This window comes from Culex quinquefasciatus, chromosome 1 (genome assembly GCF_015732765.1).
Source record: "Culex quinquefasciatus strain JHB chromosome 1, VPISU_Cqui_1.0_pri_paternal, whole genome shotgun sequence".
Lineage (NCBI taxonomy): Eukaryota > Metazoa > Arthropoda > Insecta > Diptera > Culicidae > Culex > Culex quinquefasciatus.
The window spans coordinates 10,513,048-10,528,314 of NC_051861.1; the positions used below are offsets into that span (position 1 = coordinate 10,513,048).

Here is a 15,267-nt window from a genome sequence, read left to right on the forward strand (position 1 = left end):
TCTCCCCACTAACTGTAACGCTTTAATGAAACTTTAATGCGACAATGGGTGGTGGTGGTGGCGGTCGTCCTTTTGTGGAAAAAGCGCGCGCAATTTTACATATTCCGATGTCATCGCGTTCGTAACGTCCCCACCACAGCGCCATTAGATGACTTGAAATTAGTTTGAAATTGCCCCGGAGCGCCCCGCAGGAGGAAAAGGAAAGGTTGGGGCCTCCCCTGTTCCCTCTCTCGTAACGATCAATCAGGCAGCGATTGACTTTATCAAATTGCTATTAGCCCGAAATGCCTGCCTGTCGCCACCGGTGTAACGCATCATCATCGCAGGTAAAAGCGACGGCGCAAGAAGGTCGTTAACGGAAAAATGTGGAAAAATTTTATTCTTTTTACTTTCTTGGCCTTTGGCGGTGCTAGGGAATCTTTGCGCTTGATGTTAAAAGTAAGAAATGTTGTAGGCAAACAGGTTTTACAGAAAACCACCTTTTTCGTGAAGGCGTTACGTTTTGTAATTTGTAGATTACAGTTAAACCTCGCATAGTGTGCAGGCGTTACGCTTTGTATTTCTTCGATTGTTTTAAAATGACATAATATTTTTGCAATCTTTTTAAAGCAATTTGTTCGTCTTGTTGAAATCTACAATTAACTTCAAAGCGAGTAATCGAAGAAATACAAAGCGTAACGCCTGCGCACTATGCAAGGTTTAACTGTACTCTGGAACAACACTACACATGTGCGATCTGTCAATAGTAATTTGGTCATTTTTGTAATTTTTTGTCATGTTGTCATTTTGGTAATTTTGGTAATTTGGTAATTTTGGTAATTTTGGTAATTTTGGTAATTTTGGTAATTTTGGTAATTTTGGTCATTTTGGTCATTTTGGACATTTTGATCATTTTGATCATTTCGGTCATTTTGGTCATTTTTGTCATTTTGGTCATTTTGGTCATTTAGTTCTTATTGGTCATTTTGGTCTTATTGGTCATTTTGGTCATTTTGTTAATTTTGGTAATTTTGGTAATTTTGGTAATTTTGGTAATTTTGGTCATTTTGGTCATTTTGGTCATTTTGGTCATTTTGGTCATTTTGGTCATTGGTCATCATTAATTTTATTCATTTTATTCATTTTATTCATTTTATTCATTTTATTCATTTTATTCATTTTATTCATTTTATTCATTTTATTCATTTTATTCATTTTATTCATTTTATTCATTTTATTCATTTTATTCATTTTATTCATTTTATTCATTTTATTCATTTTATTCATTTTATTCATTTTATTCATTTTATTCATTTTATTCATTTTATTCATTTTATTCATTTTATTCATTTTATTCATTTTATTCATTTTATTCATTTTATTCATTTTATTCATTTTATTCATTTTATTCATTTTATTCATTTTATTCATACGACACGAATGCCATTGCAATGGTAAAGTGTCTTTAATAAAACTAATAATAATAATTTTATTCATTTTATTCATTTTATTCATTTTATTCATTTTATTCATTTTATTCATTTTATTCATTTTATTCATTTTATTCAATTTATTCATTTTATTCATTTTATTCATTTTATTCATTTTATTCATTTTATTCATTTTATTCATTTTATTCATTTTATTCATTTTATTCATTTTATTCATTTTATTCATTTTATTCATTTTATTCATTTTATTCATTTTATTCATTTTATTCATTTTATTCATTTTATTCATTTTATTCATTTTATTCATTTTATTCATTTTATTCATTTTATTCATTTTATTCATTTTATTCATTTTATTCATTTTATTCATTTTATTCATTTTATTCATTTTATTCATTTTATTCATTTTATTCATTTTATTCATTTTATTCATTTTATTCATTTTATTTATTTTATTCATTTTATTCATTTTATTCATTTCATTCATTTTATTCATTTTATTCGTTTTATTCATTTTATTCATTTTATTCGTTTTATTCATTTTATTCATTTTATTCATTTTATTCATTTTATTCATTTTATTCATTTTATTCATTTTATTCATTTTATTCATTTTATTCATTTTATTCATTTTATTCATTTTATTAATTTTATTAATTTTATGAATTTTATTAATTTTATTAATTTTATTAATTTTATTAATTTTATTTATTTTATTAATTTTATTAATTTTATTAATTTTATTAATTTTATCAATTTTATTAATTTTATTAATTTTATTAATTTTATTAATTTTATTAATTTTATTAATTTTATTAATTTTATTAATTTTATTCATTTTATTAATTTTATTAATTTTATTCATTTTATTCATTTTATTCATTTTATTCATTTTATTCATTTTATTCATTATATTCATTTTATTCATTTTATCCATTTGATTCATTTTATTCATTTCATTCATTTTAGTTACTTTGGTAATTTTGATTATTTTGGTTATGTTGGTACTTTCGTTCATTCTAGTATTTTTAGTAATTTTGATAATTTTGATCATTTATGGTATTTTTCGACATTTTTGTCTTTTTTTAATGTTTTTTTAAGACAAGGCCAAATCTACAAAAAAAAATCAAAATATTTCATAAAGTTTGTACAGTTTTTAGGAATACAGAGAAACCTCTTTTTACGCGATGCGTTACGTTTTTCCTAATTTGTCGATTTCTCTGGAACGACGCAACACATTTGAAACCTTTTGAAAGCAATTTGTAGGTTTCGTTCATATCTACAAAACGCCTTTTCAAGCTTGCGAAAATATCGAGAAATCGACGAAATAAAAAGCGAAACGCCACCGCATAAAAAAAGGTTTCACTGTATCAAAGTAATATTGAGCGTAACGCCTGTACGTATAATAGCGTTTTTGTGAACTGATAAAATTATAAAGGCAAAGCACAATTGGTGGAAAACAAAATCGTAACGCTAAATTTCCCAAGTTTCGAACACAACCAAACACCAACAAAAATTAGGTGACTTTCGTCATTTTTTGTGAAAACACATTTGATACCTTTATAACGCCATAAAAAAGGCCTGGGAAAACTCGTTTTGCTTATTCACGTGCGCTTGGCGATGCATTTGCCCTTTACATGTACTTCTTTTTACCTTGACGTAAACACGACCATTGTCCGGGAACGCCCTCTAGTTGTAAGAGGTGGTGCTGGAGTTGTTTTCGTTCCGTGACGACTTCTTGCAGGTAACGTCCCTCCACCAAAGGGTGTTATTTCCATGATCGATCGATACTGAATATTTTATTTTGGGGAGATGACAGATTCGTTTTTTTTTTTCTTGTGATGAGGGTACCAGGTAGCTTTTTGAAATTATTACCCTCGCTCGAGTGGGCGAACCCCCTTGCGTCACGTGACAGTTAATTGCTTTGTACTCTCCGTCAATGGCTCTCTTAATCCGATCATTTCAGGTTGAAGTGGCTTTCCCGAACGAACTCATTACCATTAATTGGATTTTTAAACCCCTTCCTCCCGTTTCGTTTCTTCTGATAATGGAACCCTCTGACAGCATCCCACCTCATAAACAAAACACGTTCGCACAACTATGCGCCGATAATGATGATGAGGATGATGAAGTCCAACTCCCACTCTCTATCAGCTCTGCACACACACCGCCGCCCTGGAAACGATGAATAATGACCCTCCGGTGCCGGAAAGCTGTCAGCTGGGCGCGCGTCTGTCATCAATCAATGGGTCGTTCCCGGGGAAAGCCCTGCCTGGTCGAGATTAGTGTGTCACGACCGGCTGACCGGTATCGACAGGGGCCAAAGCATGGAGGACACGCGGACACGTCACTGCACTAATGAATATGGATAGTTTAATGCAAAAAAAAAACGTCCCCTTGCGTGATCCCAAAAGGCGATTAAGTGCGCTCAAGTGTGACCTTTTAGCAGAAAATTTGGGAGAAATGCTTTGAAATCCAAATGTAACGCTCTGTAACGCTAACCAATGTCGACAAAACATACTGTTTAGGAAAAAAAAAGTATCGTGTAAAATATGCATTTCAAATTCTTCATTAAACTAATACACAAGAAACGTAACGCAATGTAACGACTAGTAACGGTGGGTTGATTTCTGATAAAATTAATACTACTGATTTAATTTAATCAACTTTAAACTAGGCCAATTTATGCCATGTTATCTAACAAAAAGCATATTTGCTTAACACAGTTTATTATCTTTTTCCAAAGGAATTCAATCAATTTAGTGCTCACAAACAACGACTATCCCAGACTTTCCAAAGAAAAACCTCCCAACCAAAACTTGTCCTTTGTCGCCCCAAGCAAGCAACTTTCCCGAAGGAGTTCGACGCCCACACGACCCGACATTTTCACTCGGCATAGAAAACAACCCAAGCGTTACAAAAAAAATGGAACTCACAAAAAAGAAGCAGCAGCTTGCCAAACTTGACGCCCGGCTAATGCGCACCTGAATGGACACGAATCTAATCCTAATTTTGTCAACCTTTCTTTTTCTTCTTTTTCGTCCCGGTTTCAGGCCACGGCACCGACTACCTGAATCTGGCCCTGCGCGACGGGGGCGTCTCGCTCACGATGGGACTGTCCAACGGCAAGCAGGAGATGCACATCAAGCCGGCCCGCGTCCGCTTCGACGACCACCAGTGGCACAAGGTTACGGTCCACCGGCGGATACAGGAGGTAACGGTCGAGGGGGGGCGGGGCAAACTGGGGGTTTGGGAAAGTTTGAGGATTGTTTTAGTTGTTAATTTTATTAATTTTAGTTTATTAATTATAATTCATATCTTTTATTTTCAAGTTGTTTGCGTTGAACAGTTTTCTAACACACAGGCGTTACGTTTTGTACTTAGTCTATTTCTTCGAATCATCTCAATAATTTTGAAATCTATTTTAAACGTTGTGTGTATTAGAGGCAAATTACAGAGAAACCTCTTTTTACGCGGTGCGTTACGTTTTACTAATTTGTCGATTTCTCTGGAACGACGTAACATTTTTACAATCTTTTAAAATCAATTTGTAGATTTTGCTCAGATCTACAAAACGCTTTTTGGAGCTTTTAAAAATATTGTATGGATTTAGAGAAATCGACGAAATAAAAAGCGTAACGCCACCGCGTAAAAAGAGGTTTCTCTGTAATTGCAAAAAAATGCGAAAATTGTATACACAGAAACCACTTTTAACGCGGTGGCGTTACGCTTTTTGTTTCGTATATTTCTTTTAAGCCATACAATATTTTTGCAAGCTTCAAGGAGCGTTTTGAAGCTCTGAACAAAACCTACAAATTGCTTTTAAAACATTCGAAGAATGTTGCGTCGTTCCAGAGAAATCGACAAATTAGAAAATCGTAAAGCACCGCGTAAAGAGGTTTCACTGTATTGATTTGAGAAAAAAATCGTAACGGCTGCACATTGTCCGTAGTATAAGTTTATTGCGCAATTTTTTTTATGTATTTTTTATGCGAGTTTGATACATATTTTTCATACAAAGGAACTTAAGGAAACGCATATATTTTTTATTAAAAAAAAACTTCGCCTTAACCCATTTTTTCATTCATTATTTTTATTTATTGAATTCTAGAATACAATCCAAAAGTGTTTTTTTCTGATTAAAGTTCTTTAACACCACGACATTAGGTTTTGTAATTTGTCAATTTATCATACAACAGTGTCAGGCGTTACGCTTTGTATTTCATTGATTTCTTCAAATATCCACAAAAATGTTGCAACCTAGTGAAAGTAAAATTACCTCGGAATCGAAATGTCTGTCTTCATTTGGCGTACAAAGATTGTTAAAAGTATTGTGAACAATTAAACCTCACATAGTGCGATTCCTCTGAAACCAAAATCCATTTTTGTAAGCATCAAAAACCGATTTTGAGATCTACCCGAGCAGACGGTAATAACTTTGAAATAACATTTTTTGATATTTGAAAATACTAAGCCAATAACAATTTATGTTATTTATAACAAGATTTGTTATTCGTCGTAATGATTTTTTTGTTATTGGATTGTTATTGTAATAACAGACTAATAACATTTTAAGTTATTCTTCGAACAAATCTTTGTTATTATTTTTTGTTATTTTAACAACTAATCCGATCATCCCAATAACAGTTGGAGTTATTCTTCCATAACAAAAAATGTTATTCCCAAGATGTTTTTGCTTTCAATCAATATCAGACCAATAACAAATTTTGTTATGATAACAGATAGTGGTATTAAAATCTTATGATGAAATGGAATTTTCATGAAGAATTCATAACACTTTCTGTTATTTTAACAGTATTTGTTATTGAAATGGCATGAATTTTGTTATTACCGTCTGCCCGGGTACACCGAAACGCACAAAGTGCATCAAAAAGAATTCAAAATTGTTGCGTCTTTCCGGAGGAATCGATACATCACAAAACGTAACGCCTCCTTGTAAAAAGAGGTTTTCTGTACAGATAAATCCGCTATTTACGCAGAGACGTTATGTTTTGTTGTTTATCAATTTAAAATAAATTATACAAAAACCCTCTTTTAAGCGGAGGCTAAATTGATAAATCACAAAACGTAACGCCTCCTCGAAAAAAAATGTTTTTTCTTGCAATTTTTTTTATATATTTTTACTTTTAAAAAAATCTCATTTTCACGAAATATTGAATTAGAGTAGTTGGCAATAATAATTCGACCGCTTTCTATTTGTGTGTTTGTGATTGTCTGTGTGCTCTTCTCGTTTCCGGAAAACGCCAAACATAATCATTCCGTTTATTCTTCGGCCTCTCCAAGCAGATCTCATCGATAACCAGCTTCTGCCGGGTAAGTTTCCTAATTGCATCACGGAAAACTTGTTACTCCAGTTTTTTTTTTATTTCTGTTTATCCTGAAGCATAGCAAAAGTTTGTCAAGTTTTTTTTTACTGCCTCGATATTAGCATTTGATGAGGACCAAAATATACTCGGAAAGATGCATTAACGATAAGCCATTATCAAATGTCAGTCTCGATAACTTCCACTTGGCAGACTTTTGCTGATGTCCCGGGAATAAAAAAAAACAAACTTTCGCCACGTCAACGCCGAGAGGGACACGTCTTCGTGCGTCAAGTTAAGAGTCCGTCCCCTTCCCCCATTCTTCCCGGCTCATAATTCAAACTTCCAACTATCATTAATCTTTCCGCCGGCAACAACTATAGTGAAACATAATTTATCTTTACCCTAACCAGTTCGCCACCCAACCGACCGCGTGGACCTCCGTTTCGACTTTGGGATGATAGTGAGGGCTGTCCAAGGGTTAGGAAATCAAAACAGCTCATTAGTAGGTAACAGTTGGGCAACCTAATTATGTTGCACAACAGTTGCGGAAACGTTTGTGCAACAACAAGTAACTTTTTCGAAAAAAAAAATTAAAAAAAAATCCGCATTTAAACCTACCGTGTGTCCGAGAAAGGGGAAAGAATCTACAAGGAGGTCCACCAGGTTGCCCCATGATGAGATGAAACGCACATCCACTCGAGACGACGACGACGACGCCGAAAGAAATAATGAGTAAACTTAATTCCAATTAGCGTCTCATTATTTAGAAACTCACTCTGCTCCGCCGCACGACCGCAAGGGTCGCCAACGGGGTGGAAAGAGTGGTAACGGGGACGAGTAATTTGACAGTTGTTACGAAGAAGGTTTGGGAAAATTTTGATTTCTTTTTTTTTCAATTGTAAACCTCCTTTCTAAGTTTACAGTACAGAAATACTTATTTTTCATTAGTAGTTTTTTACAGAAGTATTCTCTTCAACATTTTAAAACACCAGCAATATATATAAAGCAAAAATTATTTAGAAATTTGGAAGAACAAAGAGCGACATCAGAAGTGTTCTTTTTCAGAGAAGCCACTTTTTAAGCAGAAGCGTTATGCTTTTTATTTCATCGATTTCTCTCAAGGGGTTACATACATGTAGAAAATCACAAAATTTTTTATTACAGAATAATTGTTAAATCCACTCTAAAGATGATTTTCAATCACTCCTGAAAGTTTCATGAAGATATTTCCAGGGTGACCACTCAAATCCCATTTTCAAATTCCCGACTTTTCCAGAACCTAAAAAAATATGTATTTCTTATCTAAAGAATGGTTTCAAATCAAAAACTCTTTATGAAAAGTCAATATAAATCATCGGACAATGTTTCAAAAAAAATAATTGACAGTTTTAGTAAAACAAAATACTTGAATTAAGTCAAAAATGGAACCTTCATTTTGATTCAGGGTAAAAACATAAAAAATCAGTCTTTGAAAAATAACCAAAAGCTTCACAATACCCATTATTTCAATGTTTGTTTTTAAAATTACCAAAAATGAAAAGAAAATTAATAAAAATTCAAATTTGATAACACTTTATATTTGACCACTTATTTCATACAAATGTTTATTGACAAAAGTTCTTTAAACTTATTTGTAATAACTCAAACAAATTCTTATTAGATTAATCAAGCCAACACAAATTTAAATTCAACTTGCCCCGTCATTTAAAAAGAAACATGTCTTTTACATGCTATTTGTAGTACATTGTATAACGACCCTATGAGGTCACCTGGAACCAGTTCAGGATTCCCGGTTCCAATCCGTAGGTATGACCCCATAATTTCATGAACTTTGACATGTCGCATGCTCCATTTCGCCAAAAGTAGTATGTTGGCTATACCTACGGATTGGAACCGGGAACCCGGAAACAGTTCCGGTTGGCCACATGGGGTCAGATTGACTTTGTATGGACTAATATGGACTCGTGGCATAATTTCATGAATTTTGACATGTCGCATGCTCCATTTCGCCAAAAGTAGTATGTTGGCCATACCTACGGATTGGAACCGGGAACCCGGAACCGGTTTCGGTTGGCCACATGGAGTCAGATTGACTTTGTATGGACTAATATGGACTCGTGGCATAATTTCATGAACTTTGACATGTCGCATGCTCCATTTCGCCAAAAGTAGTATGTTGGCCATACCTACGGATTGGAACCGGGAACCCGGAAACAGTTCCGGTTGGCCACATGGGGTCAGATTGACTTTGTATGGACTAATATGGACTCGTGGCATAATTTCATGAATTTTGACATGTCGCATGCTCCATTTCGCCAAAAGTAGTATGTTGGCCATACCTACGGATTGGAACCGGGAACCCGGAACCGGTTCTGGTTGGCCACATGGGGTCAGATTGACTTTGTATGGGCTAATATGGACTCGTGGCACAATTTCATGAATTTTGACATGTAGCATGCCCCATTTCGCCAAAAGTAGTATGTTGGCCATACCTACGGATTGGAACCGGGAACCCGGAACCGGTTCTGGTTGGCCACATGGGGTCAGATTGACTTTGTATGGGCTAATATGGACTCGTGGCACAATTTCATGAATTTTGACATGTTGCATGCCCCATTTCGCCAAAAGTAGTATGTTGGCCATACCTACGGATTGGAACCGGAACCCGGAACCGGTTCCAGGTGGCCACATGGAGTCAGATTGACTTTGTATGGACTAATATGGACTTGTGGCATAATTTCATGAGCTTTGACATGTGGCATGCTCCATTTCGCCAAAAGTAGTATGTTGGCCATACCTACAGATTAGAACCGGAACCCGGAACCGGTTCCGGGTGATTGACAAAGTGTCCATCCTATCCAGAATTGCTCCAATGCTTTGGAATAACCTTCCTGTGACATATGATGAATAAAAAACTATAAAAGTGTACTTATTTACAACTTTTTGGATAATTATTGTAGAAAGAAAAATATCCTGGCTACCCTGGACCCGATCTGGTCCACGGAATTCCGGAATATCTCCGGCCAAAAGGCTCAGACCGAAATTCTTCATAGAGCACCGTGTTCCCTGGAAGTTGGCCGATCTAACGATTCTAAAACGAAACAAATTGGTTGAATTGGGGCCAAGATATGATTTTTTTGAATATTAAACTTCCACGTGGTACTCTAAGGGTTAATGAATTTCTTATCAAATGAAGGCTTCTTAAACTTTTAACAAATGAGCTATTCTCTACCAAAACCGGAAATGGATTTTATTTGTATTTTTTGATTTGGCTCAAACTTTGTGGAGGCCTTCCCTATTTTATCATTTAATTTTAATTTTATCGACTTTTTAATTTTATCAACTTTTTTTTCACTAAAACTCAATTTCCCAAAATACGTATTTTTTGATTTTCGAGATTTTTTGATATGTTTTAGGGGACAAAAATCCGCAATTTTTGAGCCATAGAGAAACATGGTCAAAAAATCTGCCGCCGAGTTATGAATTTTTGAAAAAATAGTGATTTTTGGAAAAAATATGAGGTTTCATGCAAAAACAAGTTTGACATTATTTTTTAATGCAACATCGAATTTGCAATCAAAAAGCACTTTACAGATTTTTTGATAATGGGCTCCGTTTTCAAGATATAGCCACCGAAAGTTTGATTTTAGCGAAATATTTGCAGTTTTTCAATTTTTAAAAATAGTGACCATGAGTGACCGTTTCTAAAAATATTTTGAAAAGTTCAGAAAATTTGCTATAAAATTGTCTAAGAGACATTGAAGATTGGACCTCGGGTTGCTGATATAGAGCCGCTTTAAGAAAAAGAAACACGAAAATTGAAGTTTTCTTAATCTCACCAAAACAACCCACCATTTTCTAATGACCATATCTCAGCAAATAATGGTCCGATTTTCAATTTTAATACATTATGGGTGGCACAAATATGGCTGGTAAAAATTGTCATCATAGTTTTTTTTTGTAATTACTTTTTTTTTATATATATTGTTTTTTGAAACATTCGTGAAATTTTCCGATCTTTTCGAAAAAAATATTTTGAATTTTTTTAAATCAAGACTAGCATTTTAAATGGGAGTAATATTCAATGTTTGACCCTTTTAAAATGTTAGTCTTGATTTAAAAATTTATTCCAAAAATCACTGTTTTTTTTTTCAAAAATTCATAACTCAGCGGCAGATTTTTTGACCATGTTTCTCTATGGCTCAAAAGTTGCGGAATTTTGTCCCCTAAAACATATCAAAAAATCTCGAAAATCAAAAAAATATGTATTTTGGGAAATTGAATTTTAGTGAAAAAAAAATTGATAAAAAAATCTGCAAATTTTTTTACGTGTACCTATTTTTTTCTCAAAAGTCCTCAACAATACCTTCAACTTTGCAGAAAACACCAAATTGATCAGAAAATTCACTGAAAAGTTACAGCTGTTTGAATATTTACATACCATTTTTGTATGGACAGCAGCCAAAATTGTATGGAGACTTGTATGGGTGAACCAATGCCGCAAAATAGCTAATTTGGTCATAGGGAAGGCCCCCACAAAGTTTAAGTCAAATAAAAAATACAAAAAATAAAAATGGTCGAAATCAGCCGATTTCGTAGAGAGTTGCTCAAATTTTGAATTTTGAGAGCACAAAAAGGAGGAAAATTTCATAATAACAATATTAAAAAAAAAACTTGTAATTACAAAAAAAAGGCTCTGCTTAAAATTTTTACCAGCCATATTTGTGGCACCCATAATCACACAAAAGTTTAAGGGAATGAAACATTTCGAAACAATATTTGAAATGACTGAATGAGTTTAGTTTAGGATTCAAAAATATTTATTACAAATAAAAGCTATAGCCAATCCGTAGTTGGATTTGTTTTCTTCAATATTCAAGCAATTTGGCAAAATTAAACAGAAACATACCTATACGCTGATGTAATCGTCGAAATAAATATCTTTTCATATTGGCTTTGTTGTTGTTCAAAGTTAGATGTTACCATTTGTTTAACAAACATAGCCAAAAATAAAAACAATCTATTGATTCATTAAAAAATATTATAAAAATTATTATAAATATTTTTTAAAAACACAAAAATATTTTTATCTTTTTTTAAAATAAACTTTTTGAAAATTGGGCTTCGTCATGCACACGGAATCGGTTTAATAAGTTTTCACCAAAATTTTGAGCCGATTTGGTCAAGACAGTGTTGAGATATCGTAGCACCCGTTTTTTGAAACTGCTAACTTTAAATTGCTAAATCTCGGCTATGATGCATCCAAATAGCTTAATTTTTTTTTGTTATGTGGTAGGTGAAAATGTATATTTTGATGCCCTAAAAACAGAATTAAAAATAATTGACGTGAAACTTTGTCCTAAGGGATAACTTTTGACGGAGGGGTGGTACGACCCCTTCCATTTTTGAACATTCTAATATTTTGCAGCCTTAAATGGCGAAGGTTTAGAAATTTGGTGTCAAAGGGACTTTTATGTAAAATTGGACGCCCGATCCCTCTGAAAAATGCAACGCCCCATTCAGTCTGATGATAAAATATAATCGGGCCTTATACATAACGATGGCGATTCTTCTTCAACTGTGTTGATCGAAACCGTAGTCTCGATTTACAGCTTCAGATTTACTTTCCAATAAATTTATTACATGACTTGCTCTTTCTAGAAAAGCTATATATAAAGTTGAAACACCATGCGCCTCCAGCAAGCAAAAATCTACCAAAAACGCCATGCGTCTCCATCAAATTGAGGTGACAGAGCTTTTTTTCCGAAATTCAATTAATTGAAAGTCAGGAACATATCATGCTCATTTCGAGCTTCTTATCTAACAAAGGGTTTCAATTTTGATGATTTCGAAAGGGTTTGAAATGTGACTCAATTTCCCACCTTTAACTCCAGCCCAAAGCTCACGTAACGTTTCGGAAACCGTTCAAAAGCTCACCGACCTTTCGACGACGACGACGACAGCGCACAATTTCGATTGATTGGATTTGAGACGTCGGAAAATTAATTCCACTCTCTTGTTCGTCACCCAACCCGCGGGCATGGCTGCCATCTTAGCGTTACGATTGCCAACTAATTTCGGCTTCCTTTTGTCAGAATACGGACAAAACATTGTAAAAAGGGCTAATTTTTATAAACTGAGAGTTAATTTGAAAAAAAAATCCCTCAAAGCTCATAAGAATAGCCCTTTATTAGTAATTTTCTGAAAGAAGTCACCCCTTTTGAGGTTAGGAATTCGACTTTCACCGGCGCTCTATAAAGAGGCCTTTGACACCCCGTGTTTTCTTATTGTTTGAAACGGGACGACAACTCTATTCTAACCAGCCCAACCCCCGTGCCCCACGAGTACAGAGTACAAGGCAAACACGAAGGAACTCTGCTTCGCCGCGGATCAATGGGAAGAAGTGGCCCACGGGGTGTTGCCTGCCTGACTGCCTTGTAGAGAGGTTATGTTTCGGAAAAGTGCCTCGCCTTAGCACGCTTGTTTCCGGGGCGAAAGTCCTACAACTTTCTCTTTCTCTCTCTCTCTCTTGCAAAAGTTGGGGATCAAAGTTGGCACGAATACACACGTTTTATTCATTGCACAATTGTGAAAAGAAAACCGGAGTGCCGGATCATAGATGGCGTTGTCGAGTGTCGGTGAACCGTTTTGATAAAAACCCCGCGTGGGAGAATCCAAGATGGCGGTGGCGTTCGGCAGTAACAATAGGACTAACCAAACGGGGAGAATGGCTATGTAAGGATTTTTTGTTTTGCTTTCACTTTGTGACACTTTTCAACTTTGGACTGACTCTAGATGCCGCCATGCCTTTCGAGCTGCAATGCTATGCGAAAATAACGACAAACGTCAAATTTCCTTTTTCACCCACGTGCCTTCCAAGCAGCGATGCCATTAGAAGGACTAATTTAAGTTGAATTTCCAACAATTTCAAAGGATCTTTTTCAACACAATTGTATTCTTGTCTGTGATCGCAACCAACCTAGAGACAACCCACGATACGATGACGATGAAAGTTTCGCAGCAAACACGAGAGAAAGACCGACTTCTTGCCACACTTAGTTTTATGGGGGCGTTAATTCCGTTTGCTCTTGCGCGCGACTGACTTCCGCACTAATGCCATTTGACAGGTGATGGGCCACGTGGCCCACGTGGAACGCAGACAGACGAGCAGGCGGGGAGGGAGCTGTGTTGCTAATGGAGCATGGCACGCACCTCGTGGCGGAGGGTGAAAAGTTGCGTTTAATCAATCTTCCGGTTCCGGCGGAGGAAAAACGGTCGGGGAGGGGGTGGCATTCGAGCGGAATTTACATGCTAATGTAAGTCCTTTTCGGTTAACGTGTAAGCCGTTAAGATCTTGAGCATTCAAACATCAACAGATAAAAGGAGAAATTGCTTGAAGGTTAACCAAATATGCAGAAGATTGTGTTTTCTTGGAAACTTTAACCACCATATTACCAATTATGCATAGTTTTACTTATCCATCGCGAAACCTTTCAGTAACTCCTAAAACCTTAAAAGCCAAAGCCATAAAAAAGTCTGAGCATCCTCCGGCAAAAAAAAGAATAACCGTCTAACTTTCACCCAACACCAAACACCCATCATAACCGGTTCAAATTGTTTGGAAAAGAAGTGCAAAACTTCATTTTCCGAGCCACCACCACGAACCCCCTGAGGCAATTCCGACCACCGCCACCGCCAAACTTGACTCTGACACACTATCCCTTGAGGCGACGAGACCCCTCTCGCTTTTTGATAAAGTGAATAAAAATGCAAATTTTGCGTCATAAATTGCACGGCGAGCGTACTCTGCGGAAAGTGCTCGTAACAAGGTTTTTGTTTTGTAAAAAATGCAGTTGTTTTAGAAAGAGGGGGGACGGGGGGGTTGTCGAAGCTCTAATTTTGAGGCATAATTTAAGGGTCAGCCCGCTTTTTGACAGCTGAGTTTGGCAGGGTAGTCAAACTGAATTATCTATTTAAAAAAAACAGAAATTTTGTTGGGATTTTTAAATGACATCTGAATTGAGAAATGTGCCACCCTATATTAACATTTTCAAGATCAAAACTGTGTAGGATCAGTGTTGTCAATTATTATTTGTCATTTGACAATTGGGATTCAATAATAAACATTTTCAGAAAAAAACTCTTAGAAGCAGTGCTGCCAATTATTTATTTAAAAAAAAACAATAATATGTCAGTTAAATTGAGCATTGTTGCCACCCTATTACGACAGCTTCCAGAAAAAAAACTGTTGGAAGCAGTGTTGCCAATTATAGTTAGCTTCTTTTCAAAATTTATTTTTGCATTATTAGGCAATATTGACAACAAAATGTAATTTTATTTAGCAGCTACATATGGTCCTAAAGCCAAGACAACATTTTTTCGATGGATCAACTATGGTCCCCTTAGAACGAGCTGTCAAGTAGCACATTTTTTGTGAAGAAGGCAAAGTATTTTTTTTAATTGATTTAAAAATAAATTTTAAATCCTTTGCGGTCGTACAAAGGGTCATT

At 35.0% G+C, this 15,267-nt stretch overlaps 1 protein-coding gene across 11 annotated transcripts in view; it reads left to right on the plus strand.

Annotated features, from left to right (window-relative positions):
• The window catches only part of LOC6046532 (neurexin-1), a 163,409-nt gene that overhangs the window by 103,543 nt on the left and 44,599 nt on the right, over positions 1 to 15,267 (plus strand). For 7 of the 11 annotated variants that reach the window (XM_038248373.1, XM_038248372.1, XM_038248377.1 and 4 more), the window contains exons 8-9: positions 4,484 to 4,644; positions 6,735 to 6,764. In XM_038248373.1, coding sequence (XP_038104301.1) covers positions 4,484 to 4,644; positions 6,735 to 6,764 — 191 coding nt within the window. The remainder of the gene's footprint in view (positions 1 to 4,483; positions 4,645 to 6,734; positions 6,765 to 15,267) is intronic. The other 4 variants (XM_038248375.1, XM_038248378.1, XM_038248382.1 and 1 more) reach the window with 1 other exon arrangement.